The sequence below is a fragment of the Aotus nancymaae genome, unplaced genomic scaffold (assembly GCF_030222135.1).
Source record: "Aotus nancymaae isolate 86718 unplaced genomic scaffold, 86718_ANA_hifiasm-v0.15.2.pri h1tg000007l, whole genome shotgun sequence".
NCBI lineage: Eukaryota > Metazoa > Chordata > Mammalia > Primates > Aotidae > Aotus > Aotus nancymaae.
Window position 1 is genome coordinate 805,607 of NW_026988418.1, and position 22,680 is coordinate 828,286.

Below are 22,680 nucleotides of genomic sequence, written 5' to 3' on the forward strand. Positions count from 1 at the left end.
CTGCAACCTGGAGCCGGAGGCATTCCACTTCATTCACACTCACCACCATAAAGTCTCTCAAGCTCACTTTCCTGGGTTGCAGGTCTAGCAACACTTCCCAACCTTGCTGCTCCTCTTTCTGGGTCCCCTACAATTCTTTTTACTTAAGCAATAAGAACTGGGTGCCCACCATCATCCCAAGCTCTGCTTTAGACATGAAGACAGGCAGTGAAACAAAGCTGCTGTCATCGAGGTTCAGCGAAGGAGGCATACGATAAACAAAACTATTGTCTGAATAAACGAAGCAACGAATAATGCGGTGTAGGAACTCCGTCAATGTCCTCAATATCGAGTGAAAAGCTTATCTACAGACTATCACACCAGTGCCTGGTACTCACTCAAACGGTGCTAGCAAGCTAGTGTCACCTCCTGTTCCAGCAGCCCTTGGCTTCTAACAAGGTAAGTAAGACGGGGCATGCCCCCTGGAGCCCAGAATCCAGGAAGAAAGGCGCACATGTATTGAGTGCTTGCTTTTCAGGCCCCGTGGACGGGCTTTATGGGAACCATCTCATTTAATCCTCCCCGACTCTAGGAGGTTCTCCCAGGAAAGACCGCTCCGGACGACGCCAGGCCTGAGAACAGGCAGGCTGGGCAGTGCAACGAGCTCTGGAGAGCACGTCCTGACCCGGTCAGTGTGACCTTGCGCAAGTCACGGTCGCCCTCCGCCCGCCAGGCCCCGGCCGGCGAATGTAGGGTCCGACTCCTTGGGATTTCCTGACGCCCCTTTCTCCGGGGTTCAGGGGCTACCCGGGGTGTCGGGGAGGGGATCCGAAGGATGGGGGACCTGGGGCTAGAAGGGTGACACTGAGACCCGTAGGGAGGGGGCCAGTGAAGTGAGTAAAGGCGGATGGACGGAGATGGAAATTCTTGGGGTTAGAACCAGTGAAATGAGTAAAGGGGGATGGACGGAGATGGAAATTCTTGGGGTACGAACCACAGACGCGCGCTTCCTCCCCTCCCCGCCCCCACCGCCGCCGCCGCCACCGCCGCTGCGCCGCCCCTCTCCCGCGCTCCGGAAGGCCCGCGTCCCCGCTCCCCGCCACCCCCCGCCAGGCGCCACCACCCGCCGCCCAGGCAGCCAGGCGACTCTTCCTCCGCGGGCCGCGCGGGCTGACTCAGGCCCCTGCTCTTGTGGCCCCGAGCCTGGCCGTTCGCCGGGCCTTGCATCGCAGCCGGCGTCCAGTTCCCCCTCGGCTCGCGGCCACTTGGTCCGCGCCGCCGGCGTCCTGTGTGCCGGGCCCGCCCGCACTGCGGGGACAGGCCGGGCGCCGCCCACGCCGCGCTCCGCCGGGCGCGCAGTCTCTCTGGGAAGCGGGCGGGCGTGCAGGCGGGCGGCCATGGCGCGGCGCGCGGGGAGGTAGCGGGGCGGCCGCGGGAGCGCACTGTCGGCCATGGCCCGGCGGCGGCGCCGCGCCTGCATCGCGCTGTTCCTGGTGCTGCTCTTCGCCTTCGGCACCCTCATGGGTCTGCGCACGCTCAAGGCTCCGGACGGACTGCCGGCGCTGGGCCCGGGCCTGGAGCTGGCGCCCTTTGAGCGACGCCCAGAGGGGGTCCCCGTGCCCGCCGCCCGTGCCCCGGCGGCCCCTGCCGCTCCTCCCCCGCCGCCGCCGCCGCCGCCCCGCACCGCGGACCCTGGCGGCTCCCCTGGGCCGGCCCCCGCGGAGGCCGAGCCCGCCCCCGGGCAGAGCCTGCGCGTCTACTCGGACCTGCACGCCTTCTACTACTCGTGGTACGGGAGCCCGCGGCGCGAGGGCCACTACATTCACTGGGACCACGTCATGGTGCCGCACTGGGACCCCAAGATCTCGGCCAGCTACCCCCGCGGCCGCCACAGCCCCCCAGACGACTTGGGCTCCAGCTTCTACCCGGAGCTGGGACCCTACAGCTCCCGGGACCCCGAAGTGCTGCGGGAGCACATGACCCAGCTCAAGGAAGCCGCCATCGGTGAGCGCCTCCCACCCTGGGTGGCCCTGACCCCAGCCTTGCCCTTCCTCCTTCCCACACCCCAGCTCCCTCTGGTCGTGTCACTGGGCCTTTGGTCCCACTTACCCGCCAACCTGGCTTCTTGGCCGTTCCCTCCCACTCATCCTAGGCCCACCATGCGGCACCACCCACTCCGTCTAGCATTCAGACCCCCACCTGGGCCCTTTGACCCCTGTCAATCCAGGGCCCTTCCATAGGGCGGAACTGCTAGGAGTTTGCGCCAGAAGAGGCAGAGTCTTCAAATTTGTTGGGCGATGGGAAGTGAGGCCTGGAGCCCTGGCCGTCAGGATCTGGGATTCAGACGAGTGGAACTTAGGGCGGCCTCTGCTTTCACGCAGGTACAGGGAAGAGCAGCAGCCCTTCCTGCTTTTCCTGGCTGCAGAGAGGAAACTGTGCTGGTGTTCCATGAGAGCTTCTGCTCTATTTGCAGTTGGGGGTAGTGCTGGGGGTTTAGAGGCTTTTCATCAAGCACCCAGCTAGAGGGAACGTCCCTGGGCGCCTCCTTTGTAGGCTGGGGAGGGGAGGCTCACTTGTTAAAGGTTTCGTCACTCAATTCTGCTGGATTTTACAGATGACCTATGCTCAGGGCTCTTCTCCATGCAGGACGTTAGGGGTTAGGGGTGCTTCTCTTCTTCAGAGGTAGGCCTGTGGCTACCAGGTGGGTGTGGCACTGTCCACCCGTTGCCTCTGTTCTACCTGCTAATGCACTCTAAAGCCTGGATCCCTTCTGGCCTGGCGTGCTACGGTTCCCGCAGGCGCTGCGCTTCAGCACCGCGGGCGTGGACAGCTCCGGGGAGCGAGGCTCTGGGCTCTCATCTGCAGGAAGTGAACCTGGCAGGAGGCTTGCTCCAGTTTTTTAGGAACCATTTTTGCAATTGGAGATGTTTGTGGGAAAAAAAAAATGTCTGTTGAGGAGGGTACTGTGTGTCTCTGAAGTGGCCTCTGTATTGCGTCTCAGGCGTTCTGGTCCTCTCCTGGTACCCACCTGGCATGGCTGATGATAACGGGGAACCCTCAGATGACCTGGTGCCCGCCATTCTGGACACCGCCCATCAGTACAGCATCCAGGTGAGTCTCTGAGGCCATGTGCTCTCTGTCCTATTTTGGAGAGTTGCTCTCCTTCGCCCACAGGGTTAGTGCCTCTAGGAAGTTCTTGCAGTAGCCCAGGGAAAACAAATATGTGTCACGTGTGGTTTTGGGGGAGGGTTCAGATAAGTGCTGCCTATGTTACTCTTAGTTTTTTGAATTCTATGAAAACTGAATAAACTAAATATAGACCAAGGGCAGACGAAATAATTATCACTTTTGTTAAATAATAACAGAGGTTAGGTGGTAAACCCTGGTGGATTAAGGGTAGGCAAGAGCCAAAGGGACCTGCAGACTCAACTCTCTAGTGGGAGGCAGTACTGGACCTCGAGGAGCAGACAGGCGATCTCAGCAGGTGGGCTCACTTTCAAGAGGAAGGACGGAGCTGGGCGAAGCATTACCCCACATGGGCCAATCGAGTAACTCATTCTTTGCTTCTGTGGTGAAGGAAGAAAAATTATGATAGAGAAGGAAGAAACCCCCACTCCCCATTCCTAAGGGGAATTCCACCACCGACACATCTAACAGATCACAGCAGTTTCCCACTGACACAGCTTCAGCATACTTCTTCCACTGTTTCAGGCAGCCAGCACCAACAACTTGGAGCTGGAACAAGGTTGAAACCTATTAACAGCCCGCCAAAATGATTCCCACATGCACTTCCCACATGTGGGAAGTGGGCAAACTGCTCACCCCTGTTTTGGCCTTGAAGGGCAGCCACTGCCTTTCTCTCTACTGTGCCCACCGTTGCCAGGCCCTCTTCTGAACTTAGCCTCTCCTCCAGGCCATGGTTAGATCCCGAGCCTGGTATGTTGTGGCCCCTGGATAGACACTCACCTGACCAGTTACTCCTCTGTTTGTGGCAGGTGGCCTTCCACATCCAACCCTACAAGGGCCGGGATGACATCACTGTACATGACAACATCAAGTACATCATTGACACGTAAGGCTGCTTTGGGGGCTGGGATTTTGGTGGGGATCAAAATGGAGGTAGGGATAGAAGGTTTGGAGGGGCAGGTCAAGAGACATGGGGCATAATGCCTGTGTTCCCAGCAGCTGTTTTATAGTAAGAGAGTGCTGGGCCTAAAGTCAGGCAGCCTGGGTTTCAATTCCTGTTCTGTGGCCTCTGTGATGAGGCAAGCCTCTTAACCTTTGAGTTTTGTGAGAATCACACGAGTTAATATATGTGAAAGTGGCTTCTATGGTGTATGCACATCATTTATTCATTCAAAAAGTGTTGAATGAGGCTGGGTGCTGTGGTGGCTCATGCCTGTAATCCCAGTGCTTTTTTCTTTCCTTTTTGAGATGGAGTCTTACTCTGTTGCCCAGGTTGGAGTGCAGTGGTACAATCTTGGCTCACTGCAACCTCCGCCTCCTGGGTTCAAGCAATTCTCCTGCCTCAGGTTCCCGAGTAGCTGGGATTACAGACACCCACCACCACTCCCAGCTAATTTGTGCATTTTTAGTAGAGACAGGGTTTCACCATGTTGGCCAAACTGGTCTTGAACTCGGGGCCTCAGGTGATCCGCCCACCTCAGCCACCCAAAGTGTTGGGACTAAGGTGTGAGCCACTGCACCCGGCTTCCCAGTGCTTTGGGAGGCAGAGGTGGGAGAACTGCTTGAGGCCAGGAGTTTGAGACCAGCCTGGGCAACATAGCAAGACCCCATCTCTACTGAAAAAAAAAAATTAGCTGGGCATAGTAGTGGATGCCTGTAGTAGTCCTAGCAACTTGGGAGGCAGAGGTGGGAGGGTCAGATCACTTGAGCTCAGGAGTTTGAGGTTAGAGAGAGCCATGATTCTGCATTCTGGCTGGTAACAGAGCAAGACTCTTGTCTCTTAAAAAAAAAAAAAATTATTGAGTGCCTACATGTGTCCAGGCACTGTCTTAAGCCCAGTTTTACAGTAATGGGTAAGACTAGCAAAGTTTCTGAGTTCGTAATGTTTACTTTCTAATGTATGTTGCAGATACTGTGGAGCAGACAGTAATTAAATGGGAAAAATTAAATAGTGATCTAAACAGGATTTTGTGCTAGAGTATGCCCAAGAAACTACTTAAGAGTGAGTAGTCAGGTCAAGTGAGTCTGAGGAGACAACAGGTGAGCTAACACCTGAATGAGTAGTCAGGGCTGGGTGTGGTGGCTCACACCTGTAATCCCAGCACTTTGGGAGGCTGAGGTGGGAGGATCACTTGAGGCCAGGAGTTTGAGACCAGCTTAGGCAACATGGGAAGACTCCATCTCTACAAAAAGATTTTTGTTAAAATTAGCTGGGCATGATGATGCACGCCTATGGTCCCAGCTACTTAGGGGGCTAAGGTGAATGGATCACTTGAACCCAGGAGTTTGAGGTTGCAGTGAGCTATGATGGCACCACTGTACTCCAGCTTGGGCAACAGAATGAGACTCTGTCTCAAGAATTAAAAAAAAAATTTTTAAATAAAGCCCAGGCATGGGAGCTCAGGCCTGTAATCCCAGCACTTTGGGAGGCTGAAGTGGGTGGATTGCCTGAGGTCGGAAGTTTGAGACCAGCCTGGCCAACATGGTGAAACCTCATATCTACTAAAAATACAAAAATTAGCCAGGTATAGTGGTGGGTGCCTGTAATTCCAGCTACTTGAGAGGCTGAGGCAGGAGAATCGCTTGAACCCCAGGAGGTGGAGGTTGCAGTGAGCTGAGATTGTCCACTGCACTCCAGAGCAAGACCCTGTCTCAAACAAACAAACAAAAAAGGGTCAGCCTGCAAAGATCTGGAGGCAGGGAGAAAATTCCACGGAGAGGGCTGGCAGAGGCAAAGGCTGTAAGATGGGACAAGCTTGTATGACGCATGACAGCTGGACAGAAAGGCCAGATGGGGAGTAATAGGTGGGTGAAGAGCAAGAATGGGGTAGGCAGGACCGGATCAAGTAAGGGGGAACAATGAATGGGATATAGGGAGGCAGGATGGAAGCCTGGAGACCAGTTAGCCGGCTGTTGCTGCAATCCAAATGAAAAATGGTGGTGGCTTGGCTAAGGGTAGGGAAGTGCGGCTTAGGAATGACAACTAGGGAGAGGAAGGAGGGGAACCAGGTTCTTGCTTAGAGGGATGATGAGTCCAACTGTGGAGATTGACTGGCTCCAGAACTGGGCTGTGTGGCATCCAGATCTCATCCACGGCAGGTCCTAGAGTGGGGCCAGTCTGTCCTGTCCCATCCAGCTGAGGCTCTTCTTTCTCATTCTCAGGTATGGCTCCCATGGTGCATTTTACCGCTATAAGAACAGCATGGGCAAGAGCCTCCCACTCTTTTATATCTACGACTCATACCTGACGTCCCCTGAGGCCTGGGCCCACCTCCTGACACCAAACGGGCCCCACTCGATCCGCAACACACCCTATGATGGGGTCTTCATAGCACTGCTGGTGGAGGAGGGCCACACCCACGACATCCTGGCCGCCGGATTTGACGGCATGTACACCTACTTTGCCTCCAATGGTTTCTCCTTTGGTTCTTCCCATCAGAACTGGAAAGCTGTGAAGAACTTTTGTGATGCCAACAACCTCATGTTCATCCCCAGCGTGGGGCCTGGCTACATAGACACCAGCATCCGACCCTGGAACAACCACAATACACGCAACAGGGTCAACGGCAAGTACTATGAGACGGCCCTGCAGGCGGCCCTGACGGTGAGGCCCGAGATCGTCTCCATCACCTCCTTCAATGAGTGGCACGAGGGCACCCAGATTGAGAAGGCCATTCCCAAGAAGACACCCACCCGCCTGTATTTGGACTACCTGCCTCACCAGCCCAGCCTGTACCTGGAGCTGACCCGCCGCTGGGCAGAGCACTTCATCAAAGAGAAAGAGCAGTGGCTCATGTGAGGGGCCTGTAAACAGGGGCGAGGTGCTGATGTCCTTGCTTTGCTGAAAGATGTCACCACGTGGGGTTCAGCTGAGGTTGTAAGTACTTGCTTGTTCCCAGGTCAGAGGTCAGCAGCTGGGTGCTTCGGGTTCGGCCGTCAGGCCTGGGCCTGGGCAGCACAGAGCCCGTTCCTCAGGCATGTGGTGCTGGGGTGCTCTGCGGTGATGAACAGCAGAGGCTGGGAGGTGACTGGACTCAGGCCAGGGCAGCTCTGCATCCTAGGAACACTTTCATGTAACCCCTTCTAGTTTGGAGCTCTGCAGCGGGTTGGTATTGTGTAGTGGCCACCCAGTCACCGCCCTCGGAAGGGTGTCAGGGTCTGGGCTCGCATGCACCCTGTTCCCTTCTGCCAGCCTGCGTCCTCTCCTCAGGACTCCTTCCCAAATCATGTCTTCTCTAAGCTAGGGAACCATATTTGAGACTTTCAAAAAAGGAACTTCTAGGTTCAAGCTCCTCCCAGTAGATTACTGGACCCAATTATCAGGAAATCATCCTGAGCACTCACAGGTTCATTTAACAGTCACTCATCAAGCACCTTCCTATGTGCTCGGTGCTGGGGAAAACTTGACCAAGGAACAGTTCCTGTCCTCAAGCTTATAGGACCCAGCTTTCCTGATCTGGTGTGGCCTTGTAGCTAGTGCCTGGGCACAGTTGTTTTTCTTTTTGCAGTTTTATCTAGTGCTGGGAGTTCATTTCTTTCTCCTCTAAAAAAATACCTCTGTGCTCCAGAGCCTACTTTTTCCCAGATGCATATTTAGCTCCAGGGAGAGAACTGAGGAAACCCCCTCCTTTTAGCCGCCTGAACTGACTGAGGCCCACTCACTAGAGCCATGCTCAGTGCTACTGTGATTTGTAGTAATTAAATATGAACTGGTATTCTCAAGTAAGCATTCGTTTTGCTCTCTTACTTCACCAATTCTGACCTTCAATTCTGTGACAATTCTGACGTCAATTCTGACGTACAAGCTGGGCTGGCTATGGCTTTCGCACCGACGAGTAAGTTTGGCTAAGAAATTACTCAACAAGACTGGGCACAGTGGCTCATGCCTGTAATCCCAGCACTTTGGGGGGCAGAAGCGGGTGGATCACTTGAGACCAGGAGTTTGAGACCAGCCTGACCAACATGGCAAAACTTCATCTCTACTAAAAATACCAAAAAAATTAGCAGGATATGGTGATGCATGCCTGTAGTCCCAGTGACTGAGGAGGCTGAGGTGTGAGAATCCCTTGAACGTGAGAATAGCTTGAACCTGAGAGGTGGAGGTTGGAATGAGCCAAGATCGTGCCACTGCATTCCAGCCTGGGTAACAGAGAGATTCTGTCTCAAAAAGAAAAGACAACCAGAATTCTGGGAACTAGGGTGCAAGAGGGAAAGGGAGGAAGGAGGAGGTAGACCCGTGGTCACCTCAAGGACACCCATCCCCCGTTAGATAACTGATACTATACCCAAGAGATGAGCAGGCCTGGCCACCTGGCTTGTGGCTTAGCTGAGAAAACCAAGGCAGGCAGGGACAGCTGAAAGGGCTGGATGTTGACCTACAGTAATTTTCAGAAGGTAGAAACACAGGCTTCATTTCACACATGCACAATTTGAAAAATACTAAACATAGCAAGGCCAGGGGCGGGGACAGCCATTCTCACACAATGCTGATGGCAATGTAACTTGACTCAGTTCTTTTGAAGGCTAATCAATATTGAGAGCCATAATACTTCATACACTTTGACCTAATATTCCTAATACCAAGGAAATAATTCAAAAGAAAATAAACCATTTACAAATACGTTTAATAGCAGCATTTCTTTACATTAAAGAAAAACAAAGTTCAAATGCCCAACTTTTACACATATAAATAGACAAAAGGCTGTGGAGAACACTGGATTTAAATAAAGGTGCTATGGGTATAATGAACTATAACTTATTTTATGAATAAATAAGAAGAGTTCCTGGCTGAAAAGAATGGTGGAGGTTTATTTCCCAATATTCTTCAATTTGGACCCAACCCCTGCCAACTGAGCAGACATGCCACTATTTCACCAAGAAGAATGCTCTACCCGCCAGCAATTATAATACACACCACCACTAGGCCCAATGGCTCAGAGGGAAGACTGGCCTGTGGCTCTTCAATCTTTATCCTAACGTGGTTCTAGCTTCAGGAGCCCAGCCCATGCCTTTGGTCACCTGAGACTTTTTACTTATTAATTTTTATGAGACGGGGTGTTGCTATGTTACCCAGGCTGATTTTGAACTCCTGGGCTAAAGCAGTTCTCCCGCCTGGGCCTCCCAGAATGTTGGGATCACAGGCATGAGCCACCACATGCAGCCACCTGAGACTTTAAACAGCACCAGCACTTCTAGCTGGTTGGAAGCTTAAATGCCACCACCTACCAGAAAAGAGGCTCTCACTAGATTCTAAATCTGTTAAATTACTTTTCAATTAAAAAGAAAAACAGACAGAAGAAACTTACTAGAATAAGGTCACTTAGGAATGTTCTTAACTTTTCCATTCAGCTTTTGGCTGATATATGAAATTATGAATAATAAATAGTCTTTCCCCAGGTGCAAGGCTAAACCAGCAGCTTCCAGGGCTTGGTCTACAGTGCTCAGAAAGACACGCTGCCTAAAAAGTCAGGCGAGTGCCCTAGCTCCAGTGGCCTCTGCGGATGAGGCCTTGCCAGTCGTCATGGATACACACATAGCATCCAGCACCACGCCTTGGGCCTTCCTGCTTCCCAGAGTTTCACAGGTAGGATGCATGTGAGGGAAGCAGCCCGTACTTCTGTTGGAGGATGGCTGTAGTATTTTCCAGGGCACTGAGGAGGAAACAGGACAGTTACCAGTCTGACTTCTCTAAGTCCCGAGCCCACCAGAGGCTGGTGAGCAGGTACATCTAAACTTGCTGGCCCTGTTATGCCCTGTTCATCAAACCCTTGGTGAATCCTTTTGAATCTTAATAAAGCCAGCAAACTTAGTCCCACTGCAACTACCAATGCTCCAAACCTGGACCGCGCTCCCTCAGGGCAAGATAGGAGGCACTATCTTTATCTTGTCAAAGCCTTTTCTGCATCTCTCCAACCTCTCTCAAATTATTTCTCCACGCCACAGGAAAGGTACTTACCAGCCTGGACGAATAATGCCAAACTTTCCAGGCACAGACAAATCAACCACAGTTGAGCCGAGGCGACACTCAGGGCTCTGGCCATCCCCAATTTGTCCCCCATCAATGATCAAGGACAACTGAGGCCAGAGATCCTGGAACTCCTGAGAAGAGGAAGAAGGAAGAGCATGGATGTTATCCCTGGCATATGCAATAATGTCATACTGCACACAGGGTTATCAAAAGCCTTACAGTCTTAAAACAGGAGGCACCAGGCTGGGCACGGTGGCTCACACCTCTAACCCCAGCACTTTGGGAGGCCGAGGTGGGTGGATCACTTGAGGTCAGGAGTTCAAGACCAGCCTAATCAACATGGAGAAATCCCAGGTTTACTAAAAATACAAAAAAATTAGCCGGGCATGGTGGCGCATGCCTATAATCCCAGCTACCTGGGAGGCTGAGGAAGGAGAATCACTTGAACCCAGGAGGCAGAGGTTTCGGTGAGCCAAGATCACGTCATTGCACTCCAGCCTGGGCAACAAGAGTGAAACTCCGTCTCAAAAAAACAAAACAAAACACAGGAGGCACCTTCCTCTAAGCAGAGAAAGGAAATTCATTTAGTTAAGGTCAGCTGTGCCATGGGTACTGCATCCTATGAGGTTTGGAGCCCTCCTGGGTTAGCACCCCAAATAACACCTATCTAGGACTTAAAGAAAATCTTGCTATGTCAAAAGAAAATTTCACACATTGCTTCAGTTAGGGAAATATAAGAACGATTAGAGTTCTAGGCAGAGATATGGGCTCTAACTCTGGACTTTTCCTCATATCTCTGTGTGACTGCACGCACGTTACTCTATCCAGGCGTACAAGACAAGTGGGCTAGACTAGATGATCCTATGTGTCCTCATTTGTTCTAATCTATGTAGAACAAAGGACAGGACTAGGACGATCCTTTCTTTGACCTGGCTTGTGGCAGAGGTAAGAGAACAGGGTCAAAAGTCAAAAACTAGGTAAAAAGGCTGGGCCTGGTGGCTCATGCTTATAATCCTAGCACTTTGGGAGGCTGGGGCAGGTGGCTCTCTTGAGGCCAGGAGTTCGAGACAAGCCTGGCCAACACGGTGAAACGCCACCTCTACTAAAAATACAAACATTAGCGGAACTGTAAAATAAAAACATGAGTGGAGACTGTAAAAATACAAACATTGGTGGACATGGTGGCAGGCACTGTAATCCCAGTTACTTAGGACGCTGAGGCAGGAGAAATGCTTTAACCCAGGAGGTGGAGGTTGCAGTGAGCCGAGACTGTGCCACTGCACTCCAGCCTGGGCAAGAATGAGACTCCATCTCAAAAAAAAAAAAAAAAAAAAAAAAAAAAACTAGGTAAAAATCTGGTCACTTAAAGGCTGTGTGACCTGGAACAAGTGATTCCACCTCCTTCCAGCTCTAGAACTATGCTCCTGGATCTCAATGCAATTGATCAGGGTGGGAAGAATAGAACGGGTTAGACTGCAGCACTCAGACTTTGGGCTATGAGGATACTCCCCCTAGAATCATGGACTGAATTGTTAACTAAGTTAGAGCTTCCCCAACCCCCTGTGAAGACACTGCAGTCGCAGTTAGGCCTGGGAATTTGGGATAGGGGATCTTAAAAACCAGTTACTGTGTTGGACAGGTCAAATGATTGCTGACACGGTAAAAACCTTCCCTCCCCATGCCACATCCCCATTCTTGCTCCTGGGGTACAGCCACTGGAACCAAGTCAAACCTGCACTCTGAGAATGAGAAAGGATGCCGAACTCTCACTTTCCAAGAACCCTAAGCCCTGCTCTAGGTCTGGGCATGGAAAACCCCATCAGCTTATTTTACATCTTAATAAGAAAAAGAAGTGAAATTTCTGTGTCCTCATTTATTCCAATCTACGTAGCCAAAAAAGGATAAGGATTGTCCTTTTTTTTTTTTTTTTTTTTTTTTGAGACAGTCTTGCTCTGTCGCCAGGCTGGAGTGCAGTGGCGCGATCTCGGCTCACTGCAACCTCCCGCTCCTGGGTTCAAGTGCTTCTCCTGCCTCAGCCTCCAGAGTAGCTGGGACTATAGGCACGTGCCACCACGCCGAGCTAATTTTTGTATTTTTAGTAGAGATGGGGTTTCACCATGTTGGCCAAGATGGTCTTGATCTCCTGACCTTGTGATCTACCCGCCTCGGCCTCCCAAAGTGCTGGGATTATAGGCGTGAGCCACCACCCGGCCCAGGATTGTCCTTTCTTTGATCTGGCTTGTGGCAGAGATAAGAGAACAGGGTCAAGAGTCAAAAATAGGGTAAAAATCTGGGTCACTTAATGGCTGTGTGGCCTAGAACAAGTGATTCAACTTTTTGGAAGCTAAATTTTTTTTTTTTTTTAGGAGACAGAATCTCACTCTAGCCCTGGCTGGAGTACAGTGGAGCGATCTTGGCTCACTGTAACCTCCACTTTCCAGGTTCAAGTGATTCTCCTGCCTCATTCTCCTGAGTAGCTGGGATTACATACATGAGCCACCATGTCTGGCTAATTTTTGTATTTTTTATTAGAGATGGGGTTTTGCTGTGTTGGCCATGCTGGTCTTAAAACTCCTGACCTCAGGTGATCCACCAGCCTGGGCTTCCCAAAGTGCTGGGATTACAGGCATGAGGCACTGTGCTTGGCCTTTTTCATTTTTCTTTAGAGCACTGTTATGAAGATTTATAGCCTAACTCTGTATTCTCCAAAAACTGCTATCTCCAGAAAAACAGGAAGACATTGTTCTTATCATAAGCTTTCCTATTATTATAAAAGATAGTAAGAAGAAACTACAATTCTCCCCCTGGCTTTTCAGACTTTGATAAAACCTTTCAAATTTCTTTAATTTATATTCCCACCCCAGCCCCACCCCTACCTCCCACTATTGGCAACTTTCCCACTGTTGGCCCAAGGACTCTCACGCCGGGCAATCCCAGTACACTATCAATGCCACTGATTCATAGGAAACAGTGTTTGGGCTGGTGACATTTCCAGGGGAAGGATTGGGTAAACTCACCTCGACATTCAGAGAACTGGCCTGGGAGCTGAGGTTGGCGCTAGTGAGAGCAAGAGGACCCTCAAACATCTGAGCCAAGTCTTGCATAAAGGCGTGATCAGGAATCCGGATTCCTACAAGCTATGAGGCAAGGGGAAGGGGATCATGAGAAAGGTTGGAAGACATAGAGGTTATGTCTGACCTGGATCCTAGTGAAAGCCAAGTGGCCCGGAGTCTGGGACACAACAGAAAACTTGACTCACAGGCGTAAAAGGATTCAGGTCCTTGTTGAGCTCCTCCGAGCGTTCCATCACCAGGGTCACTGGTCCTGGCAGCAGGTCTTTCAGGAGTCCCTCGGGTACTCTCACACGGCAGTATCTGGGAAACACAGGAGCATAAATCCATTCACAATGACTGGTGGTCCTTTCCCAGACTCTAGGCAAATGCAGGAAAGGAATCCTTCGAGTTTACAATAGAAGCCACCTCTCTCCCTGCTTCACCTCCCTAGAAGCTTGAGCAGAAAGCAGGGCCCCAGAGGCACACCGCTGACTTGGCGCCCACGTGCCTCTGGTCTCAGAGACTAAAACAGCTGCACCGCTGTGATATCGCTGACAGTGGGTTCAAGCTCCACGTTTTATTTTCAAGACATTCGCTATTAAATTAAGCTACTGTGTTTGTGTTTCCTTTTTCCTGAGAGCCTACCCACCTAGCACAAAAACGCCCAGGGAACACGGCCCCTGGCTTTCTCGTGTGTCGCTGCCTCCCAACAGCATGTAGTTCAGGGCCTGGGGCACGTTAAGTCCTCGGTACACATTCCCAGTTCCGGATTCCTTGGTGAGCCTGGACAAGCCCCTCCCGCTCTCCGCGCCTCAGTCTCCCAAGCCTGTCACCGGAAACCCCTCCCGCGGTGCCGCCCCCAGCGGGGCCGGGTCGGGGCGGCCTCACCTGTAGACGTCGGCCACGCGGCCCAGGCATACGGCCAGAGGCTTGGCCTCGCTGCGGCCTTTGAGGCGGTACACAGCGTGCAGGGCCGCTGAGCAACTCGCTGCGCAGGCGAGGCCGTACAGCGTATCGGTGGGGACGGCCACCACGGCGCCGGCGCGCAGCTCGGCCACGGCGGCCCGCAGCGCCTCGGTCCAGCCGGCGCGCTCCGGGCTTGCGGCCTGCACGGCCCCGCTCCCTGGGAGCCGCAATAGCCGGGCCCCGGGAGCCGCCGGAACGGGCCTCGGCGGGCGGAGAAGACGGCCGCTCCGGGAGCCAGCAGACCCCTCGCTCAACCCCACGCTGGCAGCCACCGCGGCCCTCATACCGGTGCACCGACGTGCCGGAGACATCCGCCCAGGCCCGCTTCCGGGAGGAAGTGACGCTCCTAGCCAGCTTCCGGCCCGGGAGACTCGGCCCCACCTCTACTCCGGGCAGCTTAAAGGGACCACGACCCCCAGGAGGATTGAAGGAGACCGGTGGGGACGGGGCGGGGCGCAGCCTTGCGGAGTCCTAACGCAGCGCTGGGGAGGGGGGCGGCCGAAAGAGGGGCGGTGGTCGGGCAGCGCAGGTGGAGATGGAATGGGGCCCGGGCTCAGACTGGTCACGGGGGTGAGAGGGGGCTCTTCGGGAAGGGGGGAAGGGGCTCGGACTCCGCGCAAGCGCCGGTCCTGAGCGTCTGTCTCTCGCTCTCTCCCGGGCAGGGAGGCTGCCGGCGTGGACCGCGGGAAGGCGGGGCTGGGGCTCGGCGGGAGGCCACCCCCGCAGCCGCCCCGGGAGGAGCGCGCCCAGCAGCTGCTGGACGCGGTGGAGCAGCGGCAGCGGCAGCTCCTGGACACCATCGCCGCCTGCGAGGAGATGCTACGGCAGCTGGGCCGCCGGCGCCCGGAGCCGGCTGGTGGCGGGGTTAGTGCCCACCCCGGGCTGGGCCTGGGGGGTGGGGTCTGCCCACTGGGTCGGCTAGCCAAGCCCTAGATTCCCCTGGAGAGGGGAACTGTCTCCCTACCGCCTTATCCTTAACCTCTGATCTGGTGAGAGGTTTCGAAAAAGTTAATACTATCCAAATGCCAAATGGCCATATCCTTCTGGGGCCTAATCCAAGGCCTTGCCTCCCAGCCTCACTTTTTTCCTTTCTGTTCCAACTAGAACGTCTCAGCCAAACCCGGAGCGCCCCCACAACCGGCTGTCTCAGCCAGAGGCGGCTTTCCAAAGGATGCTGGCGATGGAGCTGCGGAGCCCTGACCATCTCCGAGCCGGATGCCCTGACTTCTCTCCCTCCCCAGGGCCAGTGGCTGGACTCTGAACTCCCTTCAATAAAGGGGCCAGTCTTCACTGGCAGTGGCTGGTACTTGGCTCTCAGCCTGGAGTGGGAGCTCTGCTAGCAGCTGGGTTCACTCCCACTTCATCCTGGCTGAAAGCAGTGCTGTGCTTTGAAATGTAGCCAATGAATACCCAGTCTGATTACCCAGATTTGGGCAGACCAGCAGTGCTCGCCAAAGTGGTCTGGCCTGCTATGGGGGATCCAGGTGGTATTACATGTCTATTTCATGCTTTGGGGGCTCTTAGCCCCACAAAACAACTTCAGCAGAGCCTTGATTAAAAGGAAACCTGCAGACTCTCCTGGTGACCGACGTTTCCTTTCTGTCCCCTCTCCAAGAATGATGGCTGGGCAGGGGGAGTGATGGAAAAATGTCAACTCTTGGCAGGGTTGGGAAGAAACGCCACAGATACTACCAGATTTAAATAAGCATTTAATTAGGATTTCATTAGTATTTAATATTGCTTTTTCAATTCCAAAAAGTTAAATTTTCACTTCTTAGCAGATATTTTAAAGTACAATATTAAGTTTATACAAAATGAGCAATTAAGCAAACACCATTATTTCACATTCTTCAAAAATACAAATTCATATTTATTCTTTTTTGGGTTTGGAGGTTTCTTCCTTTGGAAGTACTGAACCTGTAACGTTTTCATATCGCTCAGTGGAAGTCCGTTGTTCCCATGTTTCACACTTAAATAAATTTGACTTTTACATAATCCAAATAAAACTATTTGGGATTTTAAAAATTGTCACCAAGACCCCGGCCAATGATTAGTGTATGTCAAAAAAAAGAGGGCTCTTGGGGGCTCTTGCCTTTCCTGGCTAGAAGATCTGAGCCAGAGATTCAACAAAAATCTGTTTCCAGCCACCTTCCCCAAACAGGGACTAGGAAGAGTTCTATGGAAAAAAGAACAGACACCTTGAACTCTGACCGCCACCTCCACATTCTCCAAAACACAATGAAGGATGTAGACTGTTGAATCAAACAGCCCTTGGGAGGCCTGAGAACACAGCAGGAAAAGGGCAAGAGAAGCCTCTGACTTGGCACACTACGAGGATAACAAGGATATTGCAAAAAACACCCCTGGGTTTTGGTGCAAAAAGGTTTTATGAAAAATTTTCCCATAAGAAAAAGTAGAAACTGCATTGAGCTGAGAAAGTGACACTACATTATTACCCGATTTTTGGCCCAAGAGGCACACCACCAAAAGGGCAGTGTGTGGTTTTAAACCTCACTTCCAGTAAAAAAGCTTGTACTATGTACACATTGACATAAAGATCCAGTTTAATTTGCATTTTTCAGTGCAGACTGAGAAGCCCTCTCTTGAACAGGAGTAACAGTGAGAAACGCCCAGACAGTGGTCGTCGGCTTCCCCTAAGGGTATCAGAAGAAATACAGGACCCTTTCCCTCTCTCCCTAAAAAATACCCAAGAGGAAACAGGCTAAAATGGCTAACCAATCAGAAATATGCTTCAGTTTTGTTGCCTCCATTCCCAAATATGAAGGAACAGACAATTTCTGATCTATGTCACAGCAGAACCATTTGCATAGTGGATCTATGAAAATCTTTCTGCTTTGGCTGAAGTATATTTTAAAACTTGTCTATTCTATAGCCTGAGAATTGAAGATAAAATGGGGGAGGTGGAGAAAAGGAAGAAAGTTGATTCATGGGAGTTAATGTTTGTTTATGGGATTTAATGAAGGTTGGAGGCCTTTTTGCTTAAGGAACCAACACAGGTAGTATGGGGAGCAGTGTGGAACTGGCTCTTGTTGCCCCCGACACCCATGCCTCCCCAAACATATTTCTGATTGGTGGTGTAAGACAATTGTAAACTCTTGAGAAATATTGTTGCAGTTGTACAAATCAATGGTTTCAGTGACTCTGGAGAAGTCTTTAAGGACAATGGATGTGATCACAAACATAAAAGTCTAGAAGGTGCCAGGTTTCTACCTAGGAACAACCTGTTCCTTCCTTTCAGGCATCATTTCATAATGGTGAAGAGGGAAAAGAGGGCAAGAGACCAAGAAGTGATGAAAAAGGGCCTCAACAGTCAGCAGGAAACAGGACCCACAGCAGTTCTTCAGAGAGCCTAAGGGGGCGCCCTGGGGCACACAGGGAAGGCTTGCATAGATTGAGCGGTTGCTGAGAATGCATACTAGTGTTTCCCTATGGACAGCCTCATAGCTCAGGACTGACTGAGCGGAAAAACGCGGCCAGGCCAGGGCCACATGGGACAACGACCATCAAGCTACACATATTGCACCAAGGTAAGTGCTTTTCTTTTCACACCTCAATTTAACTTTTTATTCTGAGCAAAAAATAAAACTTTGTGGAAAGTGTGTGTGTGTGTATATATATATTTATACATATATATACACACGCACACACACACAAAAGAAATTGCAGCAATCGAGTTAAAGATAAAATAACCTAAAGTGCTTTTTTATTTTATTATTTCTTTAATATACCAATATGAGGTTCTGCAAACTTGTCCCTCTGGACACATTCAGCATTATACAAAGTCTCTCAGGAAAACCCACCCACCCTCCAATATCCCCATCAGTCCACAGCCTTGACCCTGAAAATAAAACTCTCCAATCTACCAACTATCCCAGAGGTGAAGAAGAGAAGCCCCTTGCCTTTTACTCAGAGAGATCTTCACATCTTAAGGCCCCTTCTGGGCTTTGTACCATAATCTCCTTCTAAACAGAGGTGGAATTCAATAAATGACACCACTTCTGTCACCAAACTAGTGGTGCCCACATGAGATTGGCCAGACCCTGCCAGGAAAGACTGGGCCACTGTCCCTCAATGCCCAACCTCCCTGCCTGGGAAGGGCCAAGTTCACTAAGGCAGTTCGGTGGTGCCAGCCAGTTTCCTTACCACCTCCTAAATCTATGAACCCCAATCCCTGGTGCTAAGCACCCTTCGAAGTGGTTGTCTAATTGGAGATGCTTGTAGGAGCTGGAAGATAAATGTACAGGGTGAAAATGGTTAAGTTTACTATGGGAGTGAAAAAAAGCTTGATTTTACCCTCTGGAATTTTACAAACCCTCCCATACCTCACCCAAGGTTCATTTCCCAGGTTTGGGAAACCACACTCACCATGAAGGTTCTTTCTGGCTCCAGCTTAGCTATGGGCCCTCTCTTCTCCAAGGTCCTTGGCACTAGAGACCAGGCTTAGGAAAGGGCCGATAGGAAAAGAGAACTGGAAAAGGAGGGAAAGGAAGACTACCTACCCTGGGAAATAAACCTGATCTTCACAACCACTCACTGGCATTTTAAGCACATTCCTGATTTTTCAAAGCTGAGTAGATCTGATAGTCTCTCTTGTAATCTAAAGTCACCCTCAAAAGGCAGACACTTCAGCTTCTTCAACTGGAAAAATCTGTCAGCCTAAACACTGTTTAAGATGATGCTTCGGCCGGGCGCGGTGGCTCATGCCTGTAATCCTAGCACTTTGGGAGGCCAAGGTGGGTGGATCACCTGAGGTCAGGAGTTCAAGACCAGCCTGGCCATCATGGTGAAACCCCATCTTAAAAAAAAAAAAAAAAAAAGATGCTGCTTCGTCACCCCTGATCTTTGAGAGTGAAAAGGCCACTGACCTGGGTAGGGCCCCAATATGAGCACATTCCCAGCTAACCAGGAAGTCGATAATTAAACCATGGGTGCTTCAAATGGCCTTCCCTGGGCTCCTATTTCCCACCTCCGCTCCCAGGGAACCCAAATCCCAGGTGGCCATAGGATGGGCATATGGGAGGGTCATTACTGCCCTCTGATACAAGCTTAGTTTGGGGTCCCATCACTCCTCTCTCAGAAGTTGTAAACAGCAAGGGCCCTATCTCAAAGCTTCCTATGGATGCGAGGCTCAGAGACAGCCAAGGACACCTCACACTCAGCAGGTGGTTTTCCAGGAGGACTAACCCACTGTGTAAACAGGAGATTCCTCCTGCCTTACCAACTTCTGCTGAGGTCAATGGTCACCAGAAGCCACAAGCCTTTTGGGGAAGGGAGTGCAGAAGGTCAAAAAGAAGTAAATTCCCTAGGCTGGGCACAGTGGCTCACACCTGTAATCCCAGCACTTTGGGAGGCCAAGGTGGGCAGATCACCTAAGGTTGGGAGTTCAAGACCAGCCTGACCAACATGGAGAAACCCCATCTCTACTAAAAGTACAAAATTAGCCAGGTGTGGTGGTGCATGCCTGTAGCCCCAGCTACTTGGGAGGCTGAGGCAGGAGAATCCTTGAACCTGGGAGGCGGAGGTTGCAGTGAGCTGAGATCTCGGCATTGTATTCCAACCTGGGCAACAAGAATGAAACTCCGGCTCAAAAAAAAAAAAAAAAAATTAATTCCCCTGGCTAGGGTCCCAGAATGAGAAATTGGCTTCTTGTAGTTAAGACCATTTTTCCTCACGGCAGTAACGACATTCACCACCACTGCCCTCTGTCTGTCCCTGAACATCCTGGCTAAAGGCAAGGGAGGGCCTCTGGCTCCAAGGTAAATTATCTGCTCTCAATCATGTCTTGGCTGGCCCTGAGCAATGGCTCAGAGAATAGGAGAGTGACCAATGCAGATCCCTTTACATTAGGGAATGAAAATGCAAGGCAAAATTATGGCTGCTTCCCGCCTGACAGTGTTGGCTCAGAAGAGCAGCCTTGTTTGTGGAACACTGCTCCTTGCTCAGGGCAGGGAAAGGGCTCTTGGGAGGCAGAGGCCTATTCTGCACCTCAGGCCATGCCTGGCTTCTGAGCTTGGTGAGTTTGGTGAGCACTCATGACTATGTTAATATAGCCTGTTGAGAAAAACTTTTCATGCTAGTGTGGATTGTATCTTATCTTTTATTTTAAGAGGCAATGACTTGGAGCCAAAGGCAGACAGATGGATATAATTCTATACACACACACACACAATTTTTTCCTATAACACAACTTAATGAAACATTCCAAATGAGATAACTTATTGCAACATTTCAGGCTTTTTGGTGGAAAGGGAATTTTTTTGTTTTGCTATACCCTGAGTAGAAGATCATCGTTTTGTGTTTTTTCTTTTTTTTTTTTTTTAATAAATCACATGACTAAGCTGAGCAAGTCACATCCTTGTTTGCACTGTATGAGGCTGTATGCAAAATCCAGACAGGGAGGGGCAGAGATGGAGGGGGCAACCCAAAGCCTGGCTAGAACCTGGAAACAGGACACCTGGCCTGCCAATTACATGCCACTTCACATGAATTCCCTTAAATCTGCACCTTCTCCTGATAAGCAAAATGCAGCCCTTCTGCTCTGAGGAAGAAAATACCATTAAAAAGAAGGCAGACCACCAAACAGCAACTGGCCATAAACCACATGTTCACTCTAGGAAGAAACAGGGATATTCCCCAAGGAAAATTCACTGTGATCTGCAAGCCCTGGCAACCAGCTGAGAAAAAGAACCAGGAAGGCAAAGACAGCGATAATGTTGCTAGAGCCTGCTCTGCATACACGTCATCAGCAGACAGCACTCAACAAGCTGCCTAGGGCCTCTGCAGAACCAGATCAACCCCACAGCCTGCGAGCAGGGCCTGAAGCTGCCCATTTGTGCTGAAGCGGGCTGCAGAACAACCCGTGTTATCCACCCTGAGCTCCACCAACACTAAGCACAAATGACAATACCATCTCACCTGAACCCTGTCCAACTCACAGCTGCCTCACTGGCCTTTGCCACTGCCCTCTCTGATGGAGCAAGGGTCTGGCCTTCCAAGCAAATGTCAGCCTCAGATTCAAAAGACACACAGGAAGGAACAACACCCAACACACTGAACTCTCCTGCCCAATCCACAAAGACCCCAGTGCAAGCGATGGGCAGCATCAGATTGATGGGAACCACACCCTTTCATTTAGAATTTTTATGCATACGAGTAACCTTAGTTTCCAAGTTCACGTGACAAGCAAAAGTGACATACAGTGCAGCCAAACAGTTCACTTATAACTTAGCTTTTTTTGTTGTTTTTTGTTTTTTTCCAAAGATTAGTTCCTGGGATATGAATAAAGAAAATACGTCTGAAAGGTGAGGATTTCAAACAGTAAATTTCTTCATCCTTCAAATTTCTGACCCATGATGGCAGGCATTGTACCTCATGCCTCCTGCTCACCCTTTTTCCTGGAGGTGAGCACACACGGCCCTTCACTTGGAGAAGCTGCCGGTGAGGCCCATCTCCTCCTCATCCTGCAGTAGTGCTTCAATGGGAATCAGATAGGACGGGGTGTCCATGTTCTGAAGGGATAGAAACTGTGACACATCCATGGCACTTAACGTTTCTGTCTGAGGGTCTGAAGGAGCCTCTGCTTGTCGGCTTTGCTCACAGGAGGAGGGCATGGTAGAGGATGATGACTGGGGAACAGGGGCTGAAGAGAAAGTCTGTGCTGGGAGCTGCAGGCTGGGCCCATCAGGAGCCTGGGGGCTTGGCTCTGGAGGGGGTGGTGGGGAGGAGCAGCCCTTCCTCCTGCTGGACGCCCGCTCCTTTGCAGAGTCCCGGCATGCACACTGACACTGACATGCCTCTTCTTGTTTGATGATGATCACAGGAACACTGAGGCCAATCTGCTGGACAGAGCTCCCTGCGAGAGAGGCAAGAGAGACTGCTCTTCAAGTCGCTGCAGGGGCAGGAGCACGAGGGAAAGGGATACATGGACTAGGTGAGAGCGAAGTGCCATAGGAACCATGGGAAGGACAGTCGCCACGCTTTGGGCTTTGTTCTGCTTTAAATTGGACCACATACCCTCTCAGGTAAAAGAGGGACACTCCCCAGCCCAAGAAAAAGTCTCCTTTCCTCAGAAAGGAGATGCACACGCAATCTAGATGCACCCTGTATTTCCAGCTTCATTTCCAGTCATTCTCCACTGCACCCTCTGTGCAGATACCTACCTTTTCCTGACATGTTCTTTATACCCCTGGGCGTGTGGGCTCCTCCTTATGCTTAAAATCCCTGGACACCACTCTTCTGGAGAACTGACACTCATCTTTCAGGACCTAGCTCACTCCCCCGCTCTCCGTAGGCCTATGCAGAAGACTAGCTTGGGTGAAGCCCATACTGAGCTTCCCAGCACACATGCGCAGTGCTGCTGTCTTCCTTCCACACCTCTCTCCATACGGTACAGGACCTGCTTGATTCTGCCTGCCCAGGAGACTCTGAGCTCCTTTAGGACACCTTACTCATCTCTCTTTCTCTCATGTGTTGTGCTCCATATTTGGCCAGGCTTTGCGTGTCTTGACA

General features: G+C 51.2%; 4 protein-coding genes across 6 annotated transcripts in view; 2 read left to right on the plus strand and 2 right to left on the minus strand.

The window, feature by feature from the left end:
* Nucleotides 1–1,090: 1,090 nt before the first annotated feature.
* Nucleotides 1,091–9,148, plus strand: MANEAL (mannosidase endo-alpha like). 2 transcript variants are annotated; one of them, XM_021677147.2, is made up of 4 exons: nucleotides 1,091–1,983; nucleotides 2,981–3,090; nucleotides 3,975–4,051; nucleotides 6,328–9,148. In XM_021677147.2, the coding sequence occupies exons 1-4, from the start codon at nucleotides 1,431–1,433 to the stop codon at nucleotides 6,962–6,964; spliced, it is 1,377 nt and encodes a 458-aa protein (XP_021532822.2). In that variant the 5' UTR covers nucleotides 1,091–1,430; the 3' UTR covers nucleotides 6,965–9,148. The 2 variants fall into 2 exon arrangements, with proteins under 2 accessions (XP_021532822.2, XP_064228228.1); XM_064372158.1 differs by having other exon boundaries at nucleotides 6,605–9,148.
* On the minus strand, nucleotides 8,769–14,490 carry YRDC (yrdC N6-threonylcarbamoyltransferase domain containing). Its single transcript, XM_012439143.3, has 5 exons — nucleotides 14,074–14,490; nucleotides 13,392–13,506; nucleotides 13,150–13,269; nucleotides 10,121–10,263; nucleotides 8,769–9,815 (listed from the first exon to the last, which is right to left on the minus strand). Exons 1-5 carry the CDS (start codon nucleotides 14,460–14,462, stop codon nucleotides 9,743–9,745), a joined length of 840 nt encoding a protein of 279 aa, XP_012294566.3. The 5' UTR covers nucleotides 14,463–14,490; the 3' UTR covers nucleotides 8,769–9,742.
* Nucleotides 14,072–15,729, plus strand: CUNH1orf122 (chromosome unknown C1orf122 homolog). 2 transcript variants are annotated; one of them, XM_012439165.2, is made up of 3 exons: nucleotides 14,072–14,721; nucleotides 14,814–15,015; nucleotides 15,256–15,729. In XM_012439165.2, exons 1-3 carry the CDS (start codon nucleotides 14,687–14,689, stop codon nucleotides 15,349–15,351), a joined length of 333 nt encoding a protein of 110 aa, XP_012294588.1. In that variant the 5' UTR covers nucleotides 14,072–14,686; the 3' UTR covers nucleotides 15,352–15,729. The 2 variants fall into 2 exon arrangements, with proteins under 2 accessions (XP_012294588.1, XP_021532821.1); XM_021677146.2 differs by having other exon boundaries at nucleotides 14,072–14,588.
* A 114-nt stretch (nucleotides 15,730–15,843) lies between these two features.
* The window catches only part of MTF1 (metal regulatory transcription factor 1), a 54,234-nt gene continuing 47,397 nt past the window's right edge, over nucleotides 15,844–22,680 (minus strand). The window contains exon 11 of the mRNA XM_012439134.3: nucleotides 15,844–22,024. Coding sequence (XP_012294557.1) covers nucleotides 21,591–22,024 — 434 coding nt within the window. The 3' untranslated portion in view covers nucleotides 15,844–21,590. The remainder of the gene's footprint in view (nucleotides 22,025–22,680) is intronic.

Coding starts and splice junctions, on each gene's coding strand:
- YRDC (XM_012439143.3), bottom strand. CDS start 14,462: ATGTCTCCGGCACGTCGGTGCACCGGTATGAGGGCCGCGGTGGCTGCC. Junction 13,507..14,073: donor CGCGTGGCCGACGTCTACAG/GTGAGGCCGCCC, acceptor TGTGTTTCCCAG/ATACTGCCGTGTGAGAGTAC. Junction 13,270..13,391: donor ACCTGAATCCTTTTACGCCT/GTGAGTCAAGTT, acceptor CTTGCCTCATAG/CTTGTAGGAATCCGGATTCC.
- CUNH1orf122 (XM_012439165.2), top strand. CDS start 14,687: ATGGAATGGGGCCCGGGCTCAGACTGGTCACGGGG. Junction 14,722..14,813: donor GGCTCAGACTGGTCACGGGG/GTGAGAGGGGGC, acceptor TCTCCCGGGCAG/GGAGGCTGCCGGCGTGGACC. Junction 15,016..15,255: donor CGGAGCCGGCTGGTGGCGGG/GTTAGTGCCCAC, acceptor TGTTCCAACTAG/AACGTCTCAGCCAAACCCGG.
- MANEAL (XM_021677147.2), top strand. CDS start 1,431: ATGGCCCGGCGGCGGCGCCGCGCCTGCATCGCGCTGTTCCTGGTGCTG. Junction 1,984..2,980: donor GCTCAAGGAAGCCGCCATCG/GTGAGCGCCTCC, acceptor ATTGCGTCTCAG/GCGTTCTGGTCCTCTCCTGG. Junction 4,052..6,327: donor ATCAAGTACATCATTGACAC/GTAAGGCTGCTT, acceptor TCTCATTCTCAG/GTATGGCTCCCATGGTGCAT.